Source organism: Octopus sinensis, linkage group LG13 (assembly GCF_006345805.1).
Source record: "Octopus sinensis linkage group LG13, ASM634580v1, whole genome shotgun sequence".
Taxonomy (NCBI): domain Eukaryota; kingdom Metazoa; phylum Mollusca; class Cephalopoda; order Octopoda; family Octopodidae; genus Octopus; species Octopus sinensis.
In genome coordinates, this window is record NC_043009.1 from 22,142,793 (window position 1) to 22,162,558 (window position 19,766).

At 39.1% G+C, this 19,766-nt stretch overlaps 1 protein-coding gene across 1 annotated transcript in view; it reads left to right on the forward strand.

Annotated features, from left to right (window-relative positions):
- The window catches only part of LOC115218598 (gem-associated protein 5), a 93,585-nt gene that overhangs the window by 37,160 nt on the left and 36,659 nt on the right, over nucleotides 1–19,766 (forward strand). The window contains exon 14 of the mRNA XM_029788494.2: nucleotides 402–570. Within this exon, the coding sequence (XP_029644354.2) occupies nucleotides 402–570 (169 nt within the window). The remainder of the gene's footprint in view (nucleotides 1–401; nucleotides 571–19,766) is intronic.

Here is a 19,766-nt window from a genome sequence, read left to right on the forward strand (position 1 = left end):
GTTGCTGCTTAATATCCATAGTCTCAGATGGTCGTCAGGTTTGGGAATCCAGTCAGAAAGTCTGTTAGTTACTTCTGATAGGACTCTATGGAGAAGATACCCTAGGATTCTACCTCCACAAACCACTCGTGAATAACAACCAGAGAAAATGGATGGGTGGCCAAATCTCAAAGAAATGAAAGGCTTCTGTTTGAAGTAGGTCAAGCAATGGCATAAAGACTTCCATGCTGGCTTATGAATGACAGTCTTTAAGGGGGTGGTGAACGGCAGATTTTAGGATATCTTTCAGGGCAACAATGTATTTTGTTTTTGACCAGGTGGCTGTTTCAGGATAGTGAAAAGTATTGGTATAAGTAAGAGTGAAAAAAAAAACAACCAATTAATTTTTTTTTTATTTTCAGGTGTGGGACGTTAAGAAAGGTGAGGCCTTAGCTCATTACCGAGGCCATTCGGGTCGGTTGATGTGTGTTAGTTGGAGTTTAACTGACCCTAACCTCATATACACTGGATCCGATGATTGTTTCCTTCATGGATGGAGAATGTCAGCACACCATTGTCAACCAAAACTTAGTAAGTGAGGAAAAAAGTTTTCTATTTTTCTTTTGTTCACCATTATATGTGTAGCTATTCACTTATTACAATAAGTAACATTTTATCATGTAATCATTATATTAAAAAAAAAATGCTGTTTTCATAGCTTTGTACAATTGATTGTGGTTTCATTCTTTTATTTACTTTGGGCCTCTGGACATAAAAACATTTCCAGCCTGTTCACAATAAATGTTTTGCTGGCTCTTTGTTTAAAGTATTTACTGTGGAATGTATAAAGTATGTCACTCCTCGTGGTTTGACCATATGTATATTAGGGCACAAATGTTTCAGAAGGCTGGTACACATCCCATACACAGAGCACAAAAAAAAACCAACTTTGATAGACAACAAGTCAATGAATACACTAGCCTACATAAACCACACCTTCTGCAGGTAAAACGAGAAAAACTTGCCTGGTGCGGTGATGAATCCCAACACAACTCCCTGTCTAAAGCCATCCTTCAGAGTACAATTGAGAGGGGATAAAAGAGAGGTAGACAGAGAAAATCCTTGTCTGACATCATCAAAGACGACAGGTCACAACTCCACAACCTTGCTATGCATGACAAAGAACAGAGACCAGTGGCAATGGCTGACTGCAAAAGGATCTAAAGTGGCATCCCAATGACTGGCTGCCCCAGTTAAGGGATCTTGATGATGATGATGACTTCTTGGTGAAGCATGTGCTGTATAAGTTGTATAGACATTTTACTCTTTTATTTGTTTCAGTCATTTGACTGCGGCCATGCTGGAGCACTGCCTTTAGTCAAGCAAATTGCCCCCGGGACTTATTCTTTGTAAGCCTAGTACTTATTCTATCGGTCTCTTTTGCCAAACTGCTAAGTTATGGGGACATAAACACACCAGCATCGGTTGTCAAGCGATGTTGGGGGGAGGGAACACAGATACACAAACAAACACACACATACACACACACATATATATATATATATATATATATATATATATGACGGGCTTCTTTCAGCTTCCATCTACCAAATTCACTCACAAGGCTTTGGTCGGCCCGAGGCTATAGTAGAAGACACTTGCCCAAGGTGCCACGCAGTGGGACTGAACCCAGAACCATGTGGTTTGTAAGCAAGCTACTTACCACATGGTCCCTCCTACGCCTATAGTGCATGAATTATATTATTGATTTGAAAATGTCTTGAGTAGGGTGTGCGCTATGCCCAGCAAGGGCTATGTTTTTTTAGACTGTATTAACAGCACATACGTAATAAAATTTTTAGTGTATTAAATCATGTAGTATATAAAGCAACTTCGCACTTAATATCTTTAGCGATATTTTTGGAGTAAAACGTGTCTAATCAGCCATCACTATTGTGTAAGGGTAATATATTCAAGGGAGATGACTGGAGAAATAAAATAAAGTAATTGCGTCCCTTGACTCAAATGCTCTTTAAGTACCTCATCTTGTCCTCACTAGTTTCTGCGCTTGAATCCTAAGTTTAACTATGCCTTTTATTTTTTGATGATTGATGAAAATAAGCGCATGTCACATATTAGGATTGAGTCAATTGACTGTATCTCTTCCTTAGAAATTTAAATCTTTTTGCTAATGCAATCAGGCACAGTGGATAGGGATAAATAAAAAGCTTCATATAAGGATGTAACTAAATAGTCCTTGGGTACAGTCCCCACCTATTTCTGCTATTCTAATCTATTAGTATTCAGATTACCCTGTCAAATGTAATGCTTATTTGCTTTGAATTGCTCCTGCATATCTTATTGCTTTGTGATTTTGATGATGTGACTGTTTATTTCTGAAATGCCATTGTAGGGTCAGTTTAAGCACTGACCAGTTTAAGCACTAAAGGATTAAAGGAGCTCCAATGGGTTTTCAACCTTTAAATGACAGGGACAAAGTTACATATTTAGACTATTTGTAGTCTAAATATCATCATCATACTTGAGTTTTTTTTCTATGCTAGCATAGGCTGGATGAATCTTGCAACATCTCACCACTTTTGACAATGTTCTTTTTGGCACACACGAGAACAGAGAAAACTGCCAGTCATTGTGGTTGTATTTGCCTTTCTGTAATAATAATAATAATAATAATGACCTAATCATCGGTTTAACATCCACTTTTTCATGCTTGCATGGGTGGGACAAGATCTGTTGAGTTGAATTTTTCTACAGCTGGGTGCCCCTCATGTTTCACCTGTTTCCAAGCAAAGTAATATTTCCCCATGAGCTGACATATTTCCATGGATGGCTAAAAACAACACCATTGGCATGACAGTGACACTCATTTACATCTATCCTGCAAAGTTACTGCAAGGACGCACTCAAGCATGCACCAAACTTACCCACAAGACTTTGGATGGCGCAGAGTTATTGTAGAAAGCCATAAAATTCACTCCATAATTGCCAATGGACATCTGGTGTAGTGGTTAAGAGCATGAATAAATAAAATTGAATATTAAGTATTTATGGAACTTTGATTTACTGTCAGGTGACTTTTGGCCAAACCTATATATATATATATATATATATATGTGTATACGTAAAAAAATACAAACTGGGACAAGAACGTAAAACATTTAGAAGACAATACAAAAAACACGGACGGGACATTCGAAGCCTTCAATCTTCAGTCAAGAACCGGATCATCCTTGCAATTTCAGCTGATTAATCTTGAGATCGCTCCGATCCGGCCAGCCCCAAGGAAAAACTAAGCTACGAGCATTAGATTTCTTGGAAAAAGGATCAAATGTATACGAAACAAGGACAGAAAAACGGATGATGCCACACGAATATAAATACAAAAAACAATAATAGTAATAACAGGACAAAAACAGCGGGTGTCTTACGACTATAGACAGTACAACTTAGCTTAGCTGGCGTATTTGGGAAAAAATGCCTTTTTCGGCAGACGAAGAAAACGATGTTCTCTTGGCGGTGGTCAGAAGCCGAAAAGCTGGTTGACCAGCGGTCACATGAGAGGAGAGGAGAGAGAAAAAAAGGGGGCAAAGGAATCAAAAAGAGAGACAAAAAGAGGGACAAATGCACCAAAGGGGGGAGAAGAGAGAGAAAGAAGGAATTAAAGAGGGGAGAAGAAAGAGAGCATGCCAAGGATTGGCTTGGCGACAGAATCAGTGAGGTGCAAAGTGAGAAAGACAGAGAAATGTGAGAGAGTGGGGGAAGAGGAGACCAAAGAATCAGAGGCGAGAAAAGGAGGAGGAGAAGAGAGAGAAAGAGAAAGAGACAGATCAAAGTGGAGTGCAAAGTGTGAAAGGCAGAGAAATGTAGGAGAGGGGGGAGAGAGAGACAGTGTTATAGAGTCGTACCAAATTTAAAGAAATATGTACTTACATACAAGACCAAAAAGGGTACAGGCGCCGCTATATATATATATGTATATGTAAAAAAATACAAACTGGGACAAGAACGTAAAACATTTAGAAGACGATACAAAAAACACGGACGGGACATTTGAAGCCTTCAATCTTCAGTCAAGAACCGGATCATCCTCGCAATTTCGGCTGATTAATCTTGAGATCGCTCCAATCCGGCCAGCTCCAAGGAAAAACTAAGCTACGAGCATTAGATTTCTTGGAAAAAGGATCGAATGTATACGAAGCAAGGACAGAAAAACGGATGATGCCACATGAATATAAATACAAAATACAATAATAGTAATAACAGGACAAAAACAGCGGGTGTCTTACAACTATAGACAATATATATGGGGTGGGGGCTGTTATCTTAACAGCATATAAGGGTTGTAAATGGAAGTCACTGTCGTATAAATAACAGCATTTGTTCATTTCTGTATTTACACATTGACATTTTCAACTAATGGTGATGATGTTTACACACCATACATACACCTGTATATGTGCATTTGTATATATGTTGTGGGGGTGTTTTATCTTGACAGCACACAATGGTTGTAAATCAAAATCACTGTCATATAAGTGATGTAGTGTGTTTCTAATCTTGTGAAAAACTTCTCAAGCCATAAGGAAATATTACCTTGCTTGGAAACAAGGACTGGTAACAGAAATAATATCAGGCCACAGAAAATTTGTCTTAAACTCTGTGTGACTCATCTGGCACACAGCCACTTCTCTCAGCTTAGACATCCTTGTCTTGCGAGCCATGTGATGACTTCATGGGTACTGATGCTACATAGAAAAAACACCTGTGCTTGCACTACATAAAAAGTGCCAATACTGGTGTCACATAAAAAGCACCTGTCCCAGCTTCAAGCAAAATAGCACCTGTGTCAGCACTACATAGGAGGGAAATCATACCACCGCTACATAAAAATCACCTGTACCATGTAAAAAGCACCCAATACACTCTGAAAAGTGGTTGGTGTCAGGAAGGTGCAGTATTTGGTTTGCGAGGTTCAGTCAAACCATCTGACCCATGCCAGCATGGAAGATGGATGGTAAAAGGGTAACAGGAAAAGGGGTGTTTCTTTGGGAGACCCTTCAATGAGTAATCTTCAGGTCACCAAATGAGATTTCCATGACTTTCCATCTTTAACCACTCTCTTTGTCTACCTGCTCTGTATGAACTAACATCTAGATGGCAAAGTAGCTGTTAGAACATTCATTAGAATTCCCTGTGGAATTTGTTGCAGATCTCTGCATTGTGAGTTCAAATACAACTAAGGTCAACTCTATTTTCATTCTTTCAGGGTTAATAAAAATGTGGTAATTCAGTGTGGTGTGTTGATGGAATTACTAAAGTTCTTTATGTAATGCCTTGTGGAATATTTACCAGCTCTTTGAGTTCTGATGCCAATACCTGCATCAAATAGCAAGAACTGGTACTAAAGCTGTAGCAGTCTTTATAGAAACCTTCTCCCTTAGACAAGGCTGGTGATGGGAAGAGGGAGAATAACTACTTGTATCCCCACTACACAAAAAACCCCTGAATCTCAGCTCATGCTTATAGTCATTCCTAACTGCTGGAAACCCTTGAGGGAGCAACTGTGGAGTCACTCAACCTCCCAGAAATAGCAACCAAGTCTCTCACATTGTACCCCATTTGCTTAGATATAGAAACAACATAAGATAATGTTGACCTAAATTTCTGTCTGTCTGAAGAGTCGCTCATGCCTATAATCAATCACAACTGATAACCAACATCCTCAGACAATGTACAAGGAAAGCGGGGGGAGAATGTACAGAGAGTGTAGTAGCTAGAATAAGAATAGAATGGAGGAAATTCAATGATCTTTTACTTCTATTGGCAACCAAAGGTTTCTTGCCAAGTGGAATAAAAATTATATGATGCATGTATACAGACAGCAATTCTACATAGTGTGACATGGGCTCTGAATGCAGAGAACATGCAAAAACTAGAGAGGAATGAGGCTAGTATGCTCCACCAGATGCATACTAGCCTCATTCGGATGTATACAAGCTAAATACAAAAATAAACCATCCTGTTCTGATTACACATTGCTCTACTAATATTTTTAAATGTTAATGTAAGTGTACATGTTCAATAGAATGCAAGTGTATTGAGAGAGAAGTATGGCATAAGAGGTTGCTGTGTGCAAGAGAGAAGACTGTACTGGTTTGGCCATTTGATGTGAATGGTTGCTAACAGTTCCATGAAAAAGTGCCAATCTCTCAAAGTAGATGGAACATGTGAAAGAGGGAAACCCAAGAAGACATGGGATAAAGTACTGAAGGATGACCTCAGGACACTGAACTTTTCAGATAAGATGACAAAAGACTGAGATACTGGGTGCCTTGCTGTACACAAGAAGACCCATGCTCCACAGCAGAAGTGTTAAGGCCACTCCCATTGAATTGTACCAAATAGCAAATAATTTCTTAGAAAAATGCGTCTCCTAGGATAAAAAAATTGTACGCCTTTTTGACTCATCCTTGTACAATAGCAGGAAGTTGGATTGGCCTGCAAGAATCCTGTGCTGGTGCCATGTAAAAGTGCCTGTGCAGTGCCACGTAAAAGCAACCAGCATACACTGTAAAGTGGTTGCTGTTAGGAAGGCATCCAAGTATAGCAACCATGCCTAATCAGACTGGAACCTGATGCAGCTCTCTGGCTTGCCAGCATGGAAAACACATGTTAAATGATGATGATATATATATATATATATATATATATATATATATATATGTTCTATAAGAAAAATCATTTTATTTCTTTAAGAAATATTGTTTAATTCTATTTGCTTATTTATTTAACTATTATTGTTAACCTGAAGAGTGACTAAAATTTTAAATTGAATTGTTTTTCGATTAAATTTAATTGTAATTCGAATTTAAATTATAGCCATGAAACGTTTCTTTACTTATATATTGTTTATTCATTTTTGTACTTTTTGTGATCTAGTTATGTTTTTAAAAAATATATTTTATTTTTTATTTATTATTTGGTTTATGTCTATATTGGTTTTTCTTTAATATATATATATATATATATATATATATATATATCATCATCATCATTTAACATCCACTTTCCATGCTAGCATGGGTTGGACGATTTGACTGAGGTCTGGTGAACCAGACTCCAATCTGATCTGGCAGAGTTTCTACAGCTGGATGCCCTTCCTAATGCCAACCACTCCAAGAGTGTAGTGGGTGCTTTTACGTGCCACCAGCACGAGGGCCAGTTTGGTGGTACTGGCAACAGAAATGTCCAAATGGTGCTTTTTACGTGCCACCTGCACAGGAGCCAGTCCAGCGGCGCTGGCGCCGTCCTCGCTCGAATGTTTCACGTGCCACCATCACAAGTGCTAGTAAGGCAACGTGGTAATGATTACGCTCAAATGGTGTACTTAACGTGCCATCGGCACAATGGCCAGTTTGTTGCTCAGGTAACGATAACGATCTCACTCGTAAGGTACTCTTAGCGCTCCAGTAGCAATGGATGCCAGTCACTGAGTTTGATTTCAACTTTAATGTCACTTGCCTCAACTGGTATTCACAAGCAGAGTTTAGTGTCCAATGAAGAAAAGGCACGCATAAGTGGACTGGTTACCCCTTAGCATAGGCCACAAGGTTATGGTCACACTTGCGCTTGCCGAGTCTTCTGCAGCACAGCATATTCCCAGAGGTCCCGGTCACTAGTCATTGCCTTGGTGAGGCCCAATGTTTGAAGGTCGTGCTTCACCACCTCATCCCAGGTTCCCTCAACTGCTAGGTTGTGGCACTTTTTCACACAGCCATCCACATCCATTCTCGCCACGTGACCATACCAGCGCAGTCGTCTCTCTTGCTCACCACATCTGATGCTTCTTAGGTCTAACCTTTCTCTCAGGGTACTAACACTCTGTTGAGTATGCACACTGGCATTACACATCCATCGGAGCATGCTGGCTTCATTCCTTGCGAGCTTACGCATATCCTCAGCAGTCACAGCCCATGTTTCACTGCCATGTAGCATGGCTGTTCATATACATGCGCCGTACAGTCTACCTTTTACTCTGAGCGAGAGGCCCTTTGTCACCAGCAGAGGTAAGAGCTCTCTGAACTTAGCCCAGGCTATTCTTATTCTAGCAGCTACAGTTTCAGTGCACCCTCCTGCTACTGATTTGGTCACCTAGGTAACAGAAGCTATATATATATATATACATACACACCCACCCACACACAAGAAAATGTGATGACAAAGGAACACACAATTATTTTATGACCTTCATTAGCTTACAGCATCTGCTATAAGATGCAGTGGACTCGTTGTTGACTGCTTGAGTAACACCTTATAGCAGAAACAGCTGTAAGTTTATGAAGTTCATAAGATAATTGTTTATTTCTTTGTCATCTCATTGTCTTGTTGCTGTTCGGTACTTGACTAACGCTTCATTCTAAAGAATATGTATATTGAGTTCTACACCTGGTTATTAGTTTCATAATGCTTATGTGAAATGTGTGTGTGTGTGTGCACACAATAGATTCCCACACCATTTCTGTCTGCTAAATCCCTCACAATGCAATGCTTACCCCTGACCTACAGAAGTTACTTGCTCAATTTGTTGCATAGTGGGATTGAACCTGAAGCCATGTGGTTTCAAAGTGAGCTTCTTAACCACAACAGCCATGCCTCTGCTTAATACTTCCTAGATATTTCTGTCTCTATAGTTTAGCAAGCTGTCAAAGTTCTTCTTGTGCAGTTTTCTTAATTACTAATTTGTGCTTTCCTGTTCATTCCACTCTGTCAATTTTACCCTGTAGTCTTCATTCTCACTTTTTTCCAATTTTTTCTTCTTTATCTTTCTATCCTCTTTTTCATCTTTCTCTCCTCTTTCTCATCTTTTTCTCTTTCTCATCCTTCTCTCCTCTTTCTCATCCTTCTCTCCTCTTTCTCATCTCCTATTCACCTTCTTCCTATTTTCTTCTTTATATTATTCTCATCCTCATTCTGTTTCCTTTATTCTTATCCTTCTCCTTCCTCTATTTCTTTTTTCTTCCTTTCCTCTTCTCTTTTTCTTCTTTCTCTTCCTCTCTCCATCTTATTTCCTTTCTTTTTCTTTGTGTCTTCTTTTCTATTCCTGCCTGCCTTCCTTCCACTTCCCCCTCTCTCTCTTTTTCTCCTTCCTCTTTTCTCTTGCGTCATCTTCTCCATCTTCACCGCCTAACCTTTTTCGTTAACATGAAATAGTTGAAAGCAGGAAGGAAATCTAAGCATGAAGAAGCAAAATAAATAAATACACAAACAAAATACAATAAAATAAAAGCTAAATACAAAAATAAACCATCCTCTGTTCTGATTGCACGTCGCTCTACTAATATTTTTAAACGTTAATATAACAACCATACTGCAATCAGGACATCTGTACTTAGTCTCATGTCAGATCTATGCATTTGGGTTTGGACTTGTGCCAAGAGTTGCCAGGCAATACACAGACACACATGCATACAGGCACAGGCGTGGCTGTGTGGTTAAGAAGTTTGCTTTCCAACTACTTGGTTCTAACATCTGTCCCACTGCATGGCACCTAGGGCAAGGGTCTTCTATTATAGCCCCAGGCCGATAAAATCTTTGTTCTTGGATTTGGTAGGGAGAAGCTGAAAGACACTTGTTGTGTGCAAATGTGTGCATATCGATGTGTGTGAAGGTGCATGGCTCAGTGGTTAGAGCATCAGGCTCACAATCATGAAGTAGTGAGTTCGATTCCCAGACTGGTCTGTGTGTTGTGTTCTTGAGCAAGACACTTTATTTTCATGTTGCTCCAGTTTACTCACCTGTAGAAATGAGTTGCAACATCACTGGTGCCAGGCTGTATCGGCCTTTGCCTTTCCCTTGGATAAACATCAGTGGAACGGAGAGGGGAGGCTGGTATGCATAGGTGACTGCTGGTTTTCCACAAGCCACCATGCTAGGACTTGTGCCTCGGAGGAGACTTTTCTAGATGGAAATTTCCAATCTTCTGTGAAAACATTTGATCATTGGGAAATATCACCTCATGTAGAAACAAGTGAAGGTTGGCAACAGAAAGAGCATCCAGCTGTAGAAAATTCACCTCAACAAATCTTGTCTGAGTCATCCAAGCATGGAAGAGTTGACATTAAAAAATGTTTAAAAACAATGACATACTTTATCTATCCATCCATCTATCTATCCATCCATCTATCTATCCATCCATCCATCTATCTATCTATCTATCTATCTATCTATATGTCTGTCTCTCTCTATCTCTCTCTCTCACTCATCCAGGTTGGCGTTATGAAGGACATCCAGCCATAGAAACCATACCAAATCAGACTGGAGCCTGGTGTTGCTCTCCAGCTTGCCAGTTCTGGTCAAGCTGTCAAACCCATGCCAGCATGGACAATGGATGTTCAATGATGATGAACGATATATATGTATATATGCACACACACACACACACACGTGCTGGTGCCCTTGCAGGTGCTGGTGCCATGTAAAAAGCAACCATCCTAGTGCCACATATAAAGCACCCAGTACACTCTGTAAAGTGGTTGGCATTAAAAGGCCTTGAGCCATAGAAACCATGCTGAAACAGATAATTGGTGGCTGGTGCAACTCTCTGGCTTGTCAGCTCCTGTCAAACCATGCGACCCGTGCCAGTATGGGAAACAGATGTTAAATGATGATATCCACACTCAACATACATTCACAACATGCACATTAGTTATAACAAATAAGAATACTCAAAATTGTAGGCAGTGGTTAAATTATATATTTGGTTATTTAGTCAGAAAACTTAAATAACCTAAAGGTTTGATTTGAGCATGAAAGAAAAGAAAAATTTAAAAAGAAAAAAACGAGTAGTTGTATGAATTTCTTGTGCTAACATGAAACCTAGGGTATCAATTTGCTATTTTGACTTCTCTAACATGCATATATATGTATACTCTTTTACTTGTTTCAGTCATCTGACTGGCCATGCTGGAGCACTGCCTTTAGTCAATCAAATCGACCCCAGGACTCATTCTTTGTAAGCCTAGTACTTATTCTATCGGTCTGTTTTGCCGAACCGCTAAGTTATGGGGACATAAACACACCAGCATTGGTTGTCAAGCGATGGTGGTGGTGGTGGTGGGGACACAAACACAGACACACAAACATATACACACACATACAGTTTTGGCATGTTTTTTTTTACGACTGGATGCCCTTCCAAATGCCAACTACTTCACAGTGTGGACTGAATGCTTTTTATGTGGCACCAGCAGGGTCACCAAGTAACTTTCAAGACAAGGAACTTTGGGAAGGGGGCATTGGAGGAAGTGATATTGTGTTAGATGATGAAAGGTTAGTGTGACAGAGTTAGTGTGTGTATATTTATATTTTGAGATGAGACAATCACTTCATAACCATGTGGTTTCAGGTTCAATCTCACTGTACAGTAGTTTGCAGGCTGTGATATGAGGGAGATTCGTTTGCTGTTTCTTATCGATTGAACGCCCAAGTACGATAGCTTGGATTGATTATTCTAACAGTACATTATTGTAATGACTAGTTCAGATTTGCTTCTTGCAATCTGAGGAAGAAGCCTACAAGCTAACTTAATTTTCACTTTAATGCTATTTTAGCTCTCTTCTTTTAATTTTATTTCCATACAATCATCTCTCTTTCAACTCTTTCCCCTTGTCCATTGAGACTCTCACCTCTCTCTCTTCCCCGTCTTCTCCTCTCTCCTCCTCCATCTTTGAAAAGGAAGCTACCTTTAAGCGAAAGCTATACACATGTGTGCATGTTTGTAATTTAATTTCATTTCATTTTAAATCAGTTTTACCTTTCTCTGTTCAAAGTTTATTTCTGTACAATATTATGTTCATCAGTCTTCTATATTCATTTTGTTCCACTTTCCAGTGCTATCAGCTGAGCTTCATAAAGTAGGCCCAGCTGCCATTTATATGCTAACTTTTCATCTCCCACCATTGTGACACCACTTTCCCTGTGATTGCTAAATACTCACCACTCTCACATCTCTCCTTCCCATAGCTGAGACAGTGTTACACCCATCATAGAAGCAGGAACAAATGGATATTCACATGGGCACAGGCATGGCTGTGTGTTTAAGAAGTTTGCTTTCCAACTACATGATTCTGGGCTCAGTCCCACTGCATGGCAGATTGGACAGGTGTCTTCTATTGTAACTTTGGGCCAACCAAAGCCTTGTGAGTAGATTTGGTAGAGTGAAACTGAAAGAAGTCCATCGTATACATGTGTGGTAAGTAGCTTGCTTACCAACCACCTGGTTCCAGGTTCAGTTCTACTGCATGGCACCTTGGGCAAGTGTCTTCTACTACAGCCTTGGGCCGACCAAAACCTTGTGAGTGGATTTGGTAGATGGAAACTGAAAGAAGCCCTACATATATATATATATATATATATAGTGGGAGACAAACACAGACACACAAACATATCCACACAGACATGTGTGTGTGTGTTTTTCCCCACACCATTGCTTGACAACCAATGTCGGTGTGTTTACATCCTCTTAATTTAGTGGTTCAGCAAAAGAGACCAATAGAATAGGGAGATTTTCAGGCAGATTTTCAACATCCAGATGCTTTTCCTGTTGCCAACCCTCACCTGCTTCCAAGTTGGATAATATTCCCTCATGAAATGGAAGATGGAAATGGATATTGCTCACATGATGGTGGCACACTTAATTATCACATGCTAACACACATGCACGCGCACACACACGCACACACTCTCTTTACTCTTTTACTTGTTTCAGTCATTTGACTGCGGCCATGCTGGAGCACCACCTTTAGTCGAGCAAATTGACCCCTGGACTTATTCTTTGTAAGCCTAGTACTTATTCTATTGGTCTCTCTTGCCAAACCGCTAAGTTACAGGGACTTAAGCACACCAGCATTGGTTGTCAAGCAATGTTGGGGGGAAGGGGCAAACACAGACACACAAACACGCATTTATATTTACATATACATATATACGACGGGCTTCTTTCAGTTTCCGTCTATCAAATCCTCTCACAAGGCTTTGGTCGGCCCGAGGCTATAGTAGAAGACACTTGCCCAAAGTGCCACATAGTGGGACTGAACCCAGAACCTGCGCCTATATATGTATATGATGGGCTTGTTTCAGTAGTTTCCATCTGCTAAATCCCCTCACAAGGCTTTGGTTGGCCTGAGGCTATAGTAGAAGGACTTGCTCAAGGGAAGGTAAAAATGTTACCCTCATGAGTCACGCTGACTCATAAGGGCCACTTTCCTAGTTTTCATGGTGTATAAATTCCCTATCTGGACAGGGCACTAGTCTGTCATAGAGTTATTCATTTTTGCCTGTTGAAGGGACTAGTACTTTGCTGAAAAACACAACATATCGCCAGGTCCAGGAATCGAAACCACAATCTTACTCTCATGAGTCCAACACCCTAACCACTAAGCCACACTGTTGAACCAAATGCAAAACCATGTGGTTGGGAAGCAAACTTCTTACTGCACAATCACGTCTTTGTCATACATATACCCACCCATCCACATTTTCATGGGTGAGTTGTCGGATAGAGCCTCTCAGCACTTCCTCCACAGGATTCTATTAAAAGCAACTGTCATTCGATTTTCCAGTTGGATTTCCAAGCATGAGTGTCTGAAACTAAGGATATCCAACCATTATATATATTTGACTCTGTGTGTGTGTACACACACACAAATACATGGTCGGAAAGCAATGCCTCAGAGCGTCAAGCTCACAATCATGAGGTAGTGAGATCAATTCCCAGACTGGGCTGTGTTGTGTTCTTGAGCAAGACACTTTATTCACATTGCTCCAGTTCACTTAGTTGTTGAAATGAGTTACGACATCACTGGTGTCAAGCTGGCTGTATTGGCCTTTGCCTTTCTCTTGGATAACATCAGTGACATGGAGAATTGGAGGGGGTGGTGGTGTTGGTATGCATAGGTAACTGCTGGTCTTTTGTAAACAACCTTACCAGGGCTTGTGCCTCAGAGGGTAACTTTCTAGGTGGAATAACATAGTCATTCATGACCAAAGGTGTCTTTACCCTTGTTTTAAAAAGGTCCCTGGGATATCAAACTAGCTTAGAATGCACCACTTCTTGATGGAATAGATTTGTTTTACAGTTCAGTGGAGGTGGTCATCAGTTTTTATCATGTATGTATCCAGCCAGATAGTGATTGATAATATTAAAGGCTAGTTTGATCTATGCCAGATCTCATCGTTTTGTCTTCCTAAAGCTCTTGGGAGGTTACAACCTGTTGACATCTGACTTTTGTGTGGTGCGTCTTTTCATCAGTATTATTTTTTACAATGTGGTGAGCTGGCAGTATTGTTAGCACACACATCTGTACGTTCTGAGTTCAAATTCTGCCAAGGTCAACTTTGTTTTCATCCTTTCAGTGGGGTCGATGAAATAAATACCAGTTGAACTTTGGGGTTGATGTACTCAACTAGCCTCTTCCCTCCTCCACCAAAAAAAAATTTAGGCTTTGTGTTTATAATAGAAAAGACTATTACTTATTATTAGCATGCTGGACAAAATGCTTAGCAGCCTTTTGTCTGTCTTTGTGTTCTGAGTTCAAATCCCACCAAGGTTAACTTTGCCTTTAATCCTTTCAGACTCCACAGAATAAATACCAATTGGGACACTGGGGTATATGTAATGAACTAGCTTCCTCCTCTGAAATTTCAGGCCTTGTGCCTATCATAGAAAGGCTTATTATTATTACTATTACTATAATAATAATTATTATTTCTGTAGGCAACTTGCATAGAATATGTTACCTCTCAAAGCTCTCAGTCTGGCTGGTTTCCAGACAGATAGATATATGGCATAGTTTTATTGCAGTGGAAAATATAGAAACAAACTAACCTGTAATGTTACATGTACTAACGTAACTGCAATTGGCAGCAGATATTTCTACAGGAAACAAATACAGAAATAAATAACACAAATAACAATAAAAAAAAAAAAAGAATTGCAGACAAAACTTTTTCTTTAAATAGTTGACATCTGCTTTGTTGTGTTTTATTTTAATGCATTTTGTTTTAATTTCTTTATTGAAGCAAAAATAGATGTCTTTTTTTTATGTTCTTGTTTGGTTTTCTTGTTTTTTTTTTAGGGTGGCATTTTTTTTTGTAGCCAGACATACCTGCACATGCATGCACACATACACAGGTATATTAATATTCATTGCTCATCTTAATTTTTCTTTTTGTTTCTTTCTTATTAAACAGCTAAGAGAGAAAAAGTATGATGTAAATGATATAATAATAATAATAATGATAAAAATAATCAGAAGACAGGCTGTGCCCATAGCCTTTTTTAGGCTTGTTTGACTCTGCTAGGTTGCACAGTGTGTTGTTAGTTATATATAAGGTTAGCTGTATATTGCAGTGACAAGGATAAAGAAGGATTAACCGTTTCCTTACTGTATTTATTTTGAGATGCTCAGTGTTTCTCTCAATTATTTTAGATATAACAAAGAATTTAATAAAATAACTTAGTTATCATTCAGCTAGTATTAGGAACGTAAATTGTGACAAAGGTGTGGTTTTTTTTTTTTTTCTGCCTTTAACCCTCCAATGTGGAGTATAGGCCACTTGTCGCATAATTTTTGGCTTCTGTACTTATACTCTGCCATGAATGTCCCCCTTTCTCTAGTTCATTTTTGTGTTGATCTCCGCCACGAGTTCTTAGGCCTACCTCTCCTTCTATATCCATCCGGTTTCCACTGTAAAGCACTTTTTGCTACATTTGGTGTGTCTTTTCTAATTGTGCTACCAATCCACTTCCACTTTTTCTTAAATATTTGCTCCCTAATTGAAACTTCATTTGTTCTTTGCCATAGCTCCATATTGCTTGTGTGTTCGGGCCATCTAATTTTAAGTATACTACGCAAGCATCTGTTGATGAATGATTGTATTTGCTTATTTGACTAAACTGTTGTTCACCATGTCTCAGCCCCATATAATAGCACCGCTTTTACATTAGTGTTAAAAATTCTTATTTTGTTCTTTATTGAAATTACACTCGCGCTCCATACTTTTTTAACAGGTGAAAAGCAGTCCTTGCCTTACTTATTCTCGTCTTAATATCTTATCATGCAAATCAATGCAAGTAAAAAGGATGCAAGGCAACACAATAGAACACACTTGGTCGAAAATTGAGGATGCTTATATTTCATTATTAGAAGAATGCGCAGGATATCACAAAGGTGTGGTGGAAAATTTTAATTCAAAACTTTTGAAAACAAGACATTTGTACTACAGAGCCAGAGCTGGTTTCAGCTGGGTTGGTATCAAAAGGGTTAAGACATTTCTTTGAAGGAATTCTAACAGAACATTTAACAAATCTAGTGAAGATAAGTGCATATGTAGCTGTGTGGTTAAAAGTTTGCTTCTCAACTATATGGTTCCGGGTTCAGTCCCATTGTGTAGCACCTGGGATTACCAGACATGCAAGTGGATTTGGTTGATGGAAACTGAGAGAAGCTTGTTGTATATTTGTACATGTGTGTGTGTGTGTCTGCTTGTCTTGGTATCATCACATAATTGTTGTAAATTAATGTTATTCATTTCCAATATTTTGCAAAGAACATGTGATCGTTGACAGGCTATTTGAGTATGATCGTTACCAGCATCGCCTTACTGGCACTTATGCCTGTGCTAGTAGGGAGCCAAGAACACCATCCGAGCGTGATCGTTGCCAGAGCAGCCAACTGGCTTCTGTACCCGTGGCACGTAAAAGGGCACCATTCGAGCGTGATCGTTACCAACGTCGCTTCACTGGCACCTGTGTCGGTGGCACGTGTAAAAGATTTGAGCGAGGTCATTGCCAGTACCGCCTGACTGGCCCCCGTGCAGGTGGCACGTAAAAAGCATCCACTACACTCTTGGAGTGGTTGGCGTTAGGAAGGGCATCCAGCTGTAGAAACTCTGCCAGATCAAGACTGGAGCCTGGTGCAGCCATCTGGTTGCCAGCCCTCAGTCAAAACCGTCCAACCCATGCTAGCATGGAAAACGGACGTTAAACGATGATGATGTCTAGCTACAGGGAAATACTAGCATTTGAACATAGAAAATCTGCCTCAATAAACTCCATCTGACTTATGCAATCATAGAAAAGTGGACATTTAAATGATAACACCCCACCCTTCATATGTACATATATATACATACATATACACACACACACACACACACATGTATGATTGGGAAGTAAAATTTTTGCTATGTGTCTTTATCATATAGGGGCGGGAGTGGCTGTGTGGTAAGTAGCTTGCTTACCAACCACATGGTTCCGGGTTCAGTCCCACTGTGTGGCACCTTGAGTAAGTGTCTTCTACTATAGCCTCAGGCCGGCCAAAGCCTTGTGAGTGGATTTGTTAGACGGAAACTGAAAAGAAGCCCGTTGTATATATGTATATGTGTATGTTTGTGTGCCTGTGTTTGTCCCTCCCAACATCGTTTGACAACCAATGCTGAGAGACCGATAGAATAAGTACTAGGCTTACAAAGAATAAGTCCTGGGGTTGATTTGCTTGACTAAAGGTGGTGCTTCTGCATGGCCGCAGTCAAATGACTGAAACGAATAAAAGAATAGAAAATCTATGTTCATACTCATCTAAGACTATTCTTCATTTGAATTTATTAGTATGTCTTAACAATTTTGACAGGTTTACCTTTGGTAACTTGTGTGTGTGTATGTGCATATATATATATATATATATGCATGTATGTATGTATGTGTGTGTGTATATTGTATAGCAAATGAATATACTTTCTTTAAATTTGTGTAACAATATATTCATTACTGCAATATTTTTTTTAAATATATATATTTTTTTAAAATATATTTTTATCGTTTTTATATTTTCTTCTTGTCCTACTTATTTTATTCCAGACAAAACATGTCTGGGTTTGCAAATTAAGAAAAGAAAAAAATTATTTCGCAACATTAGTGTTTTTACAGCTGGATGCACTTCCTAGTAGAAATCTGCACTCATTTAGACCATTAGCAAGTAGAAATAACATAACAAGAACACTAAATTAATGTATAATGTAAGATTTTAAAGTTTTGATTCGTGTGCTAAGAAGTTCAGTCATCTATTTTTTTTTTTGCACCACCAACAATTTTTTAATTATTATATATTTCCAGATATTAATGGAATGGGAAATATATATATATATATATATATATATATATATATATATAAACAAACAAATATTCTTTGAAGGATCTGATTTCTGCAATGTGTGTTTATATTAATCTTTAGATTATTGCAGTACCTGTACTGTGTTTCCTGAGTTTAGGATGTTTACCATTTAGTATCACCTGTTTCCTCTTCCAACTTTAATCTTTTTTTCCCAATATTTTCTGCAGAAATTCATTGCTTTGTTTCAATTATGAAAATAATGAAAACTTTGGAAAAGTAACTTTGTCATTGATAGTCTGGTGTATGGAACATTAATTATCAGGGAATTTTGATTGAAAGTTTTATATCAGATATCTTTAAAACAGGAAGTCTGTATTACAGACCCAAGGGTGGTCTCAGTCAGGTTGGTATCAAAAAGGGTTAAGGTTGTGTAGCAATAAATCTCCATCTAGGGAAGTTAAAACAAACAGCTTTATTTATTGAGAAAACGTTTAATAAAAATTGGGATCTTTTTAATGTAAGGGATCCTTAGGAAACTTATATGCTGTTAGAGAAACATTGAACATGAGGCTAACATGGTATCATATTAAATATCTAATGATTGCTGGTTGCAAATGTCATTTAGATCAGCAGTTCTCAGACTGAAAAACATCAGCCCCTACTTCCTATCTTAGTGAAATATTTTGCCCTCTGTCCCCTCACTTCTTTATTAATGAGATGATAAAATAGAATTTGCAAAGATTTGTCCATGTCACAGAGTACGTCTTAGAAGCTGGGATGTGATTTGAACACACAGTTCTTCAGTTAAGATGCTAATGTCCTTTTTTTCCATTGAAACACTCTTTTGCTTCTTTTTCCTTTTGTAATGGATGTACAGAGTATACATAGTCAATTTAACCCTTTGGCATTCAGATTACTCTGTCAAATATTTTGCTTGTTTATTTACATTCATTATCATTGTTTAACATCCATTTTCCATGCTGGTATGGGTTGGATGGTTTGACAGGAGCTATCCAAACTCCAGTTGTCTGTTGTGGCACAGTTTCTATGGTTGGATGCCCTTCTTAATGCCAACCATTTTACAGAGTGGGTTGGATGATTTTTAAATGCCACCTGCATGGGTGCTTTTATGTGGCACCAGCATGAGTGTATTTCACGTGACACCAGCACCTGTAAAGGACAAGCCTGTATGAATGGATGACAGTAATTTCACTATGCTTGATGCATCTTGTCATGTACATCAAATCGCCACAACCCCCAGTCCCTTGTTATTTCCTCAGTGAGGCCCAGCATCTGAAGATCCCTTCTCACCACTTTGTTCTGTGCCTACCCCTTCCACGGGTTCCTTCAACAATTAGAGCTCAGCATTTCCTTACACAGCTGTCTTCATCTATACACATCACAATGACCAAACCAGCACAGTCTTTTCTCTTGCACATTCATTATCATCATCATAATTTAACATCTGTTTTCCATGCTGGCATGGGTTGGATGGTTCGACTGGGGTCTGGGAAGCCAGGAGGCTGCACCAGGCTCCAGTCTTATCTGGCAGTGTTTCTACAGCTGGATGCCCTTCCTAATGCCAACCACTCCGAG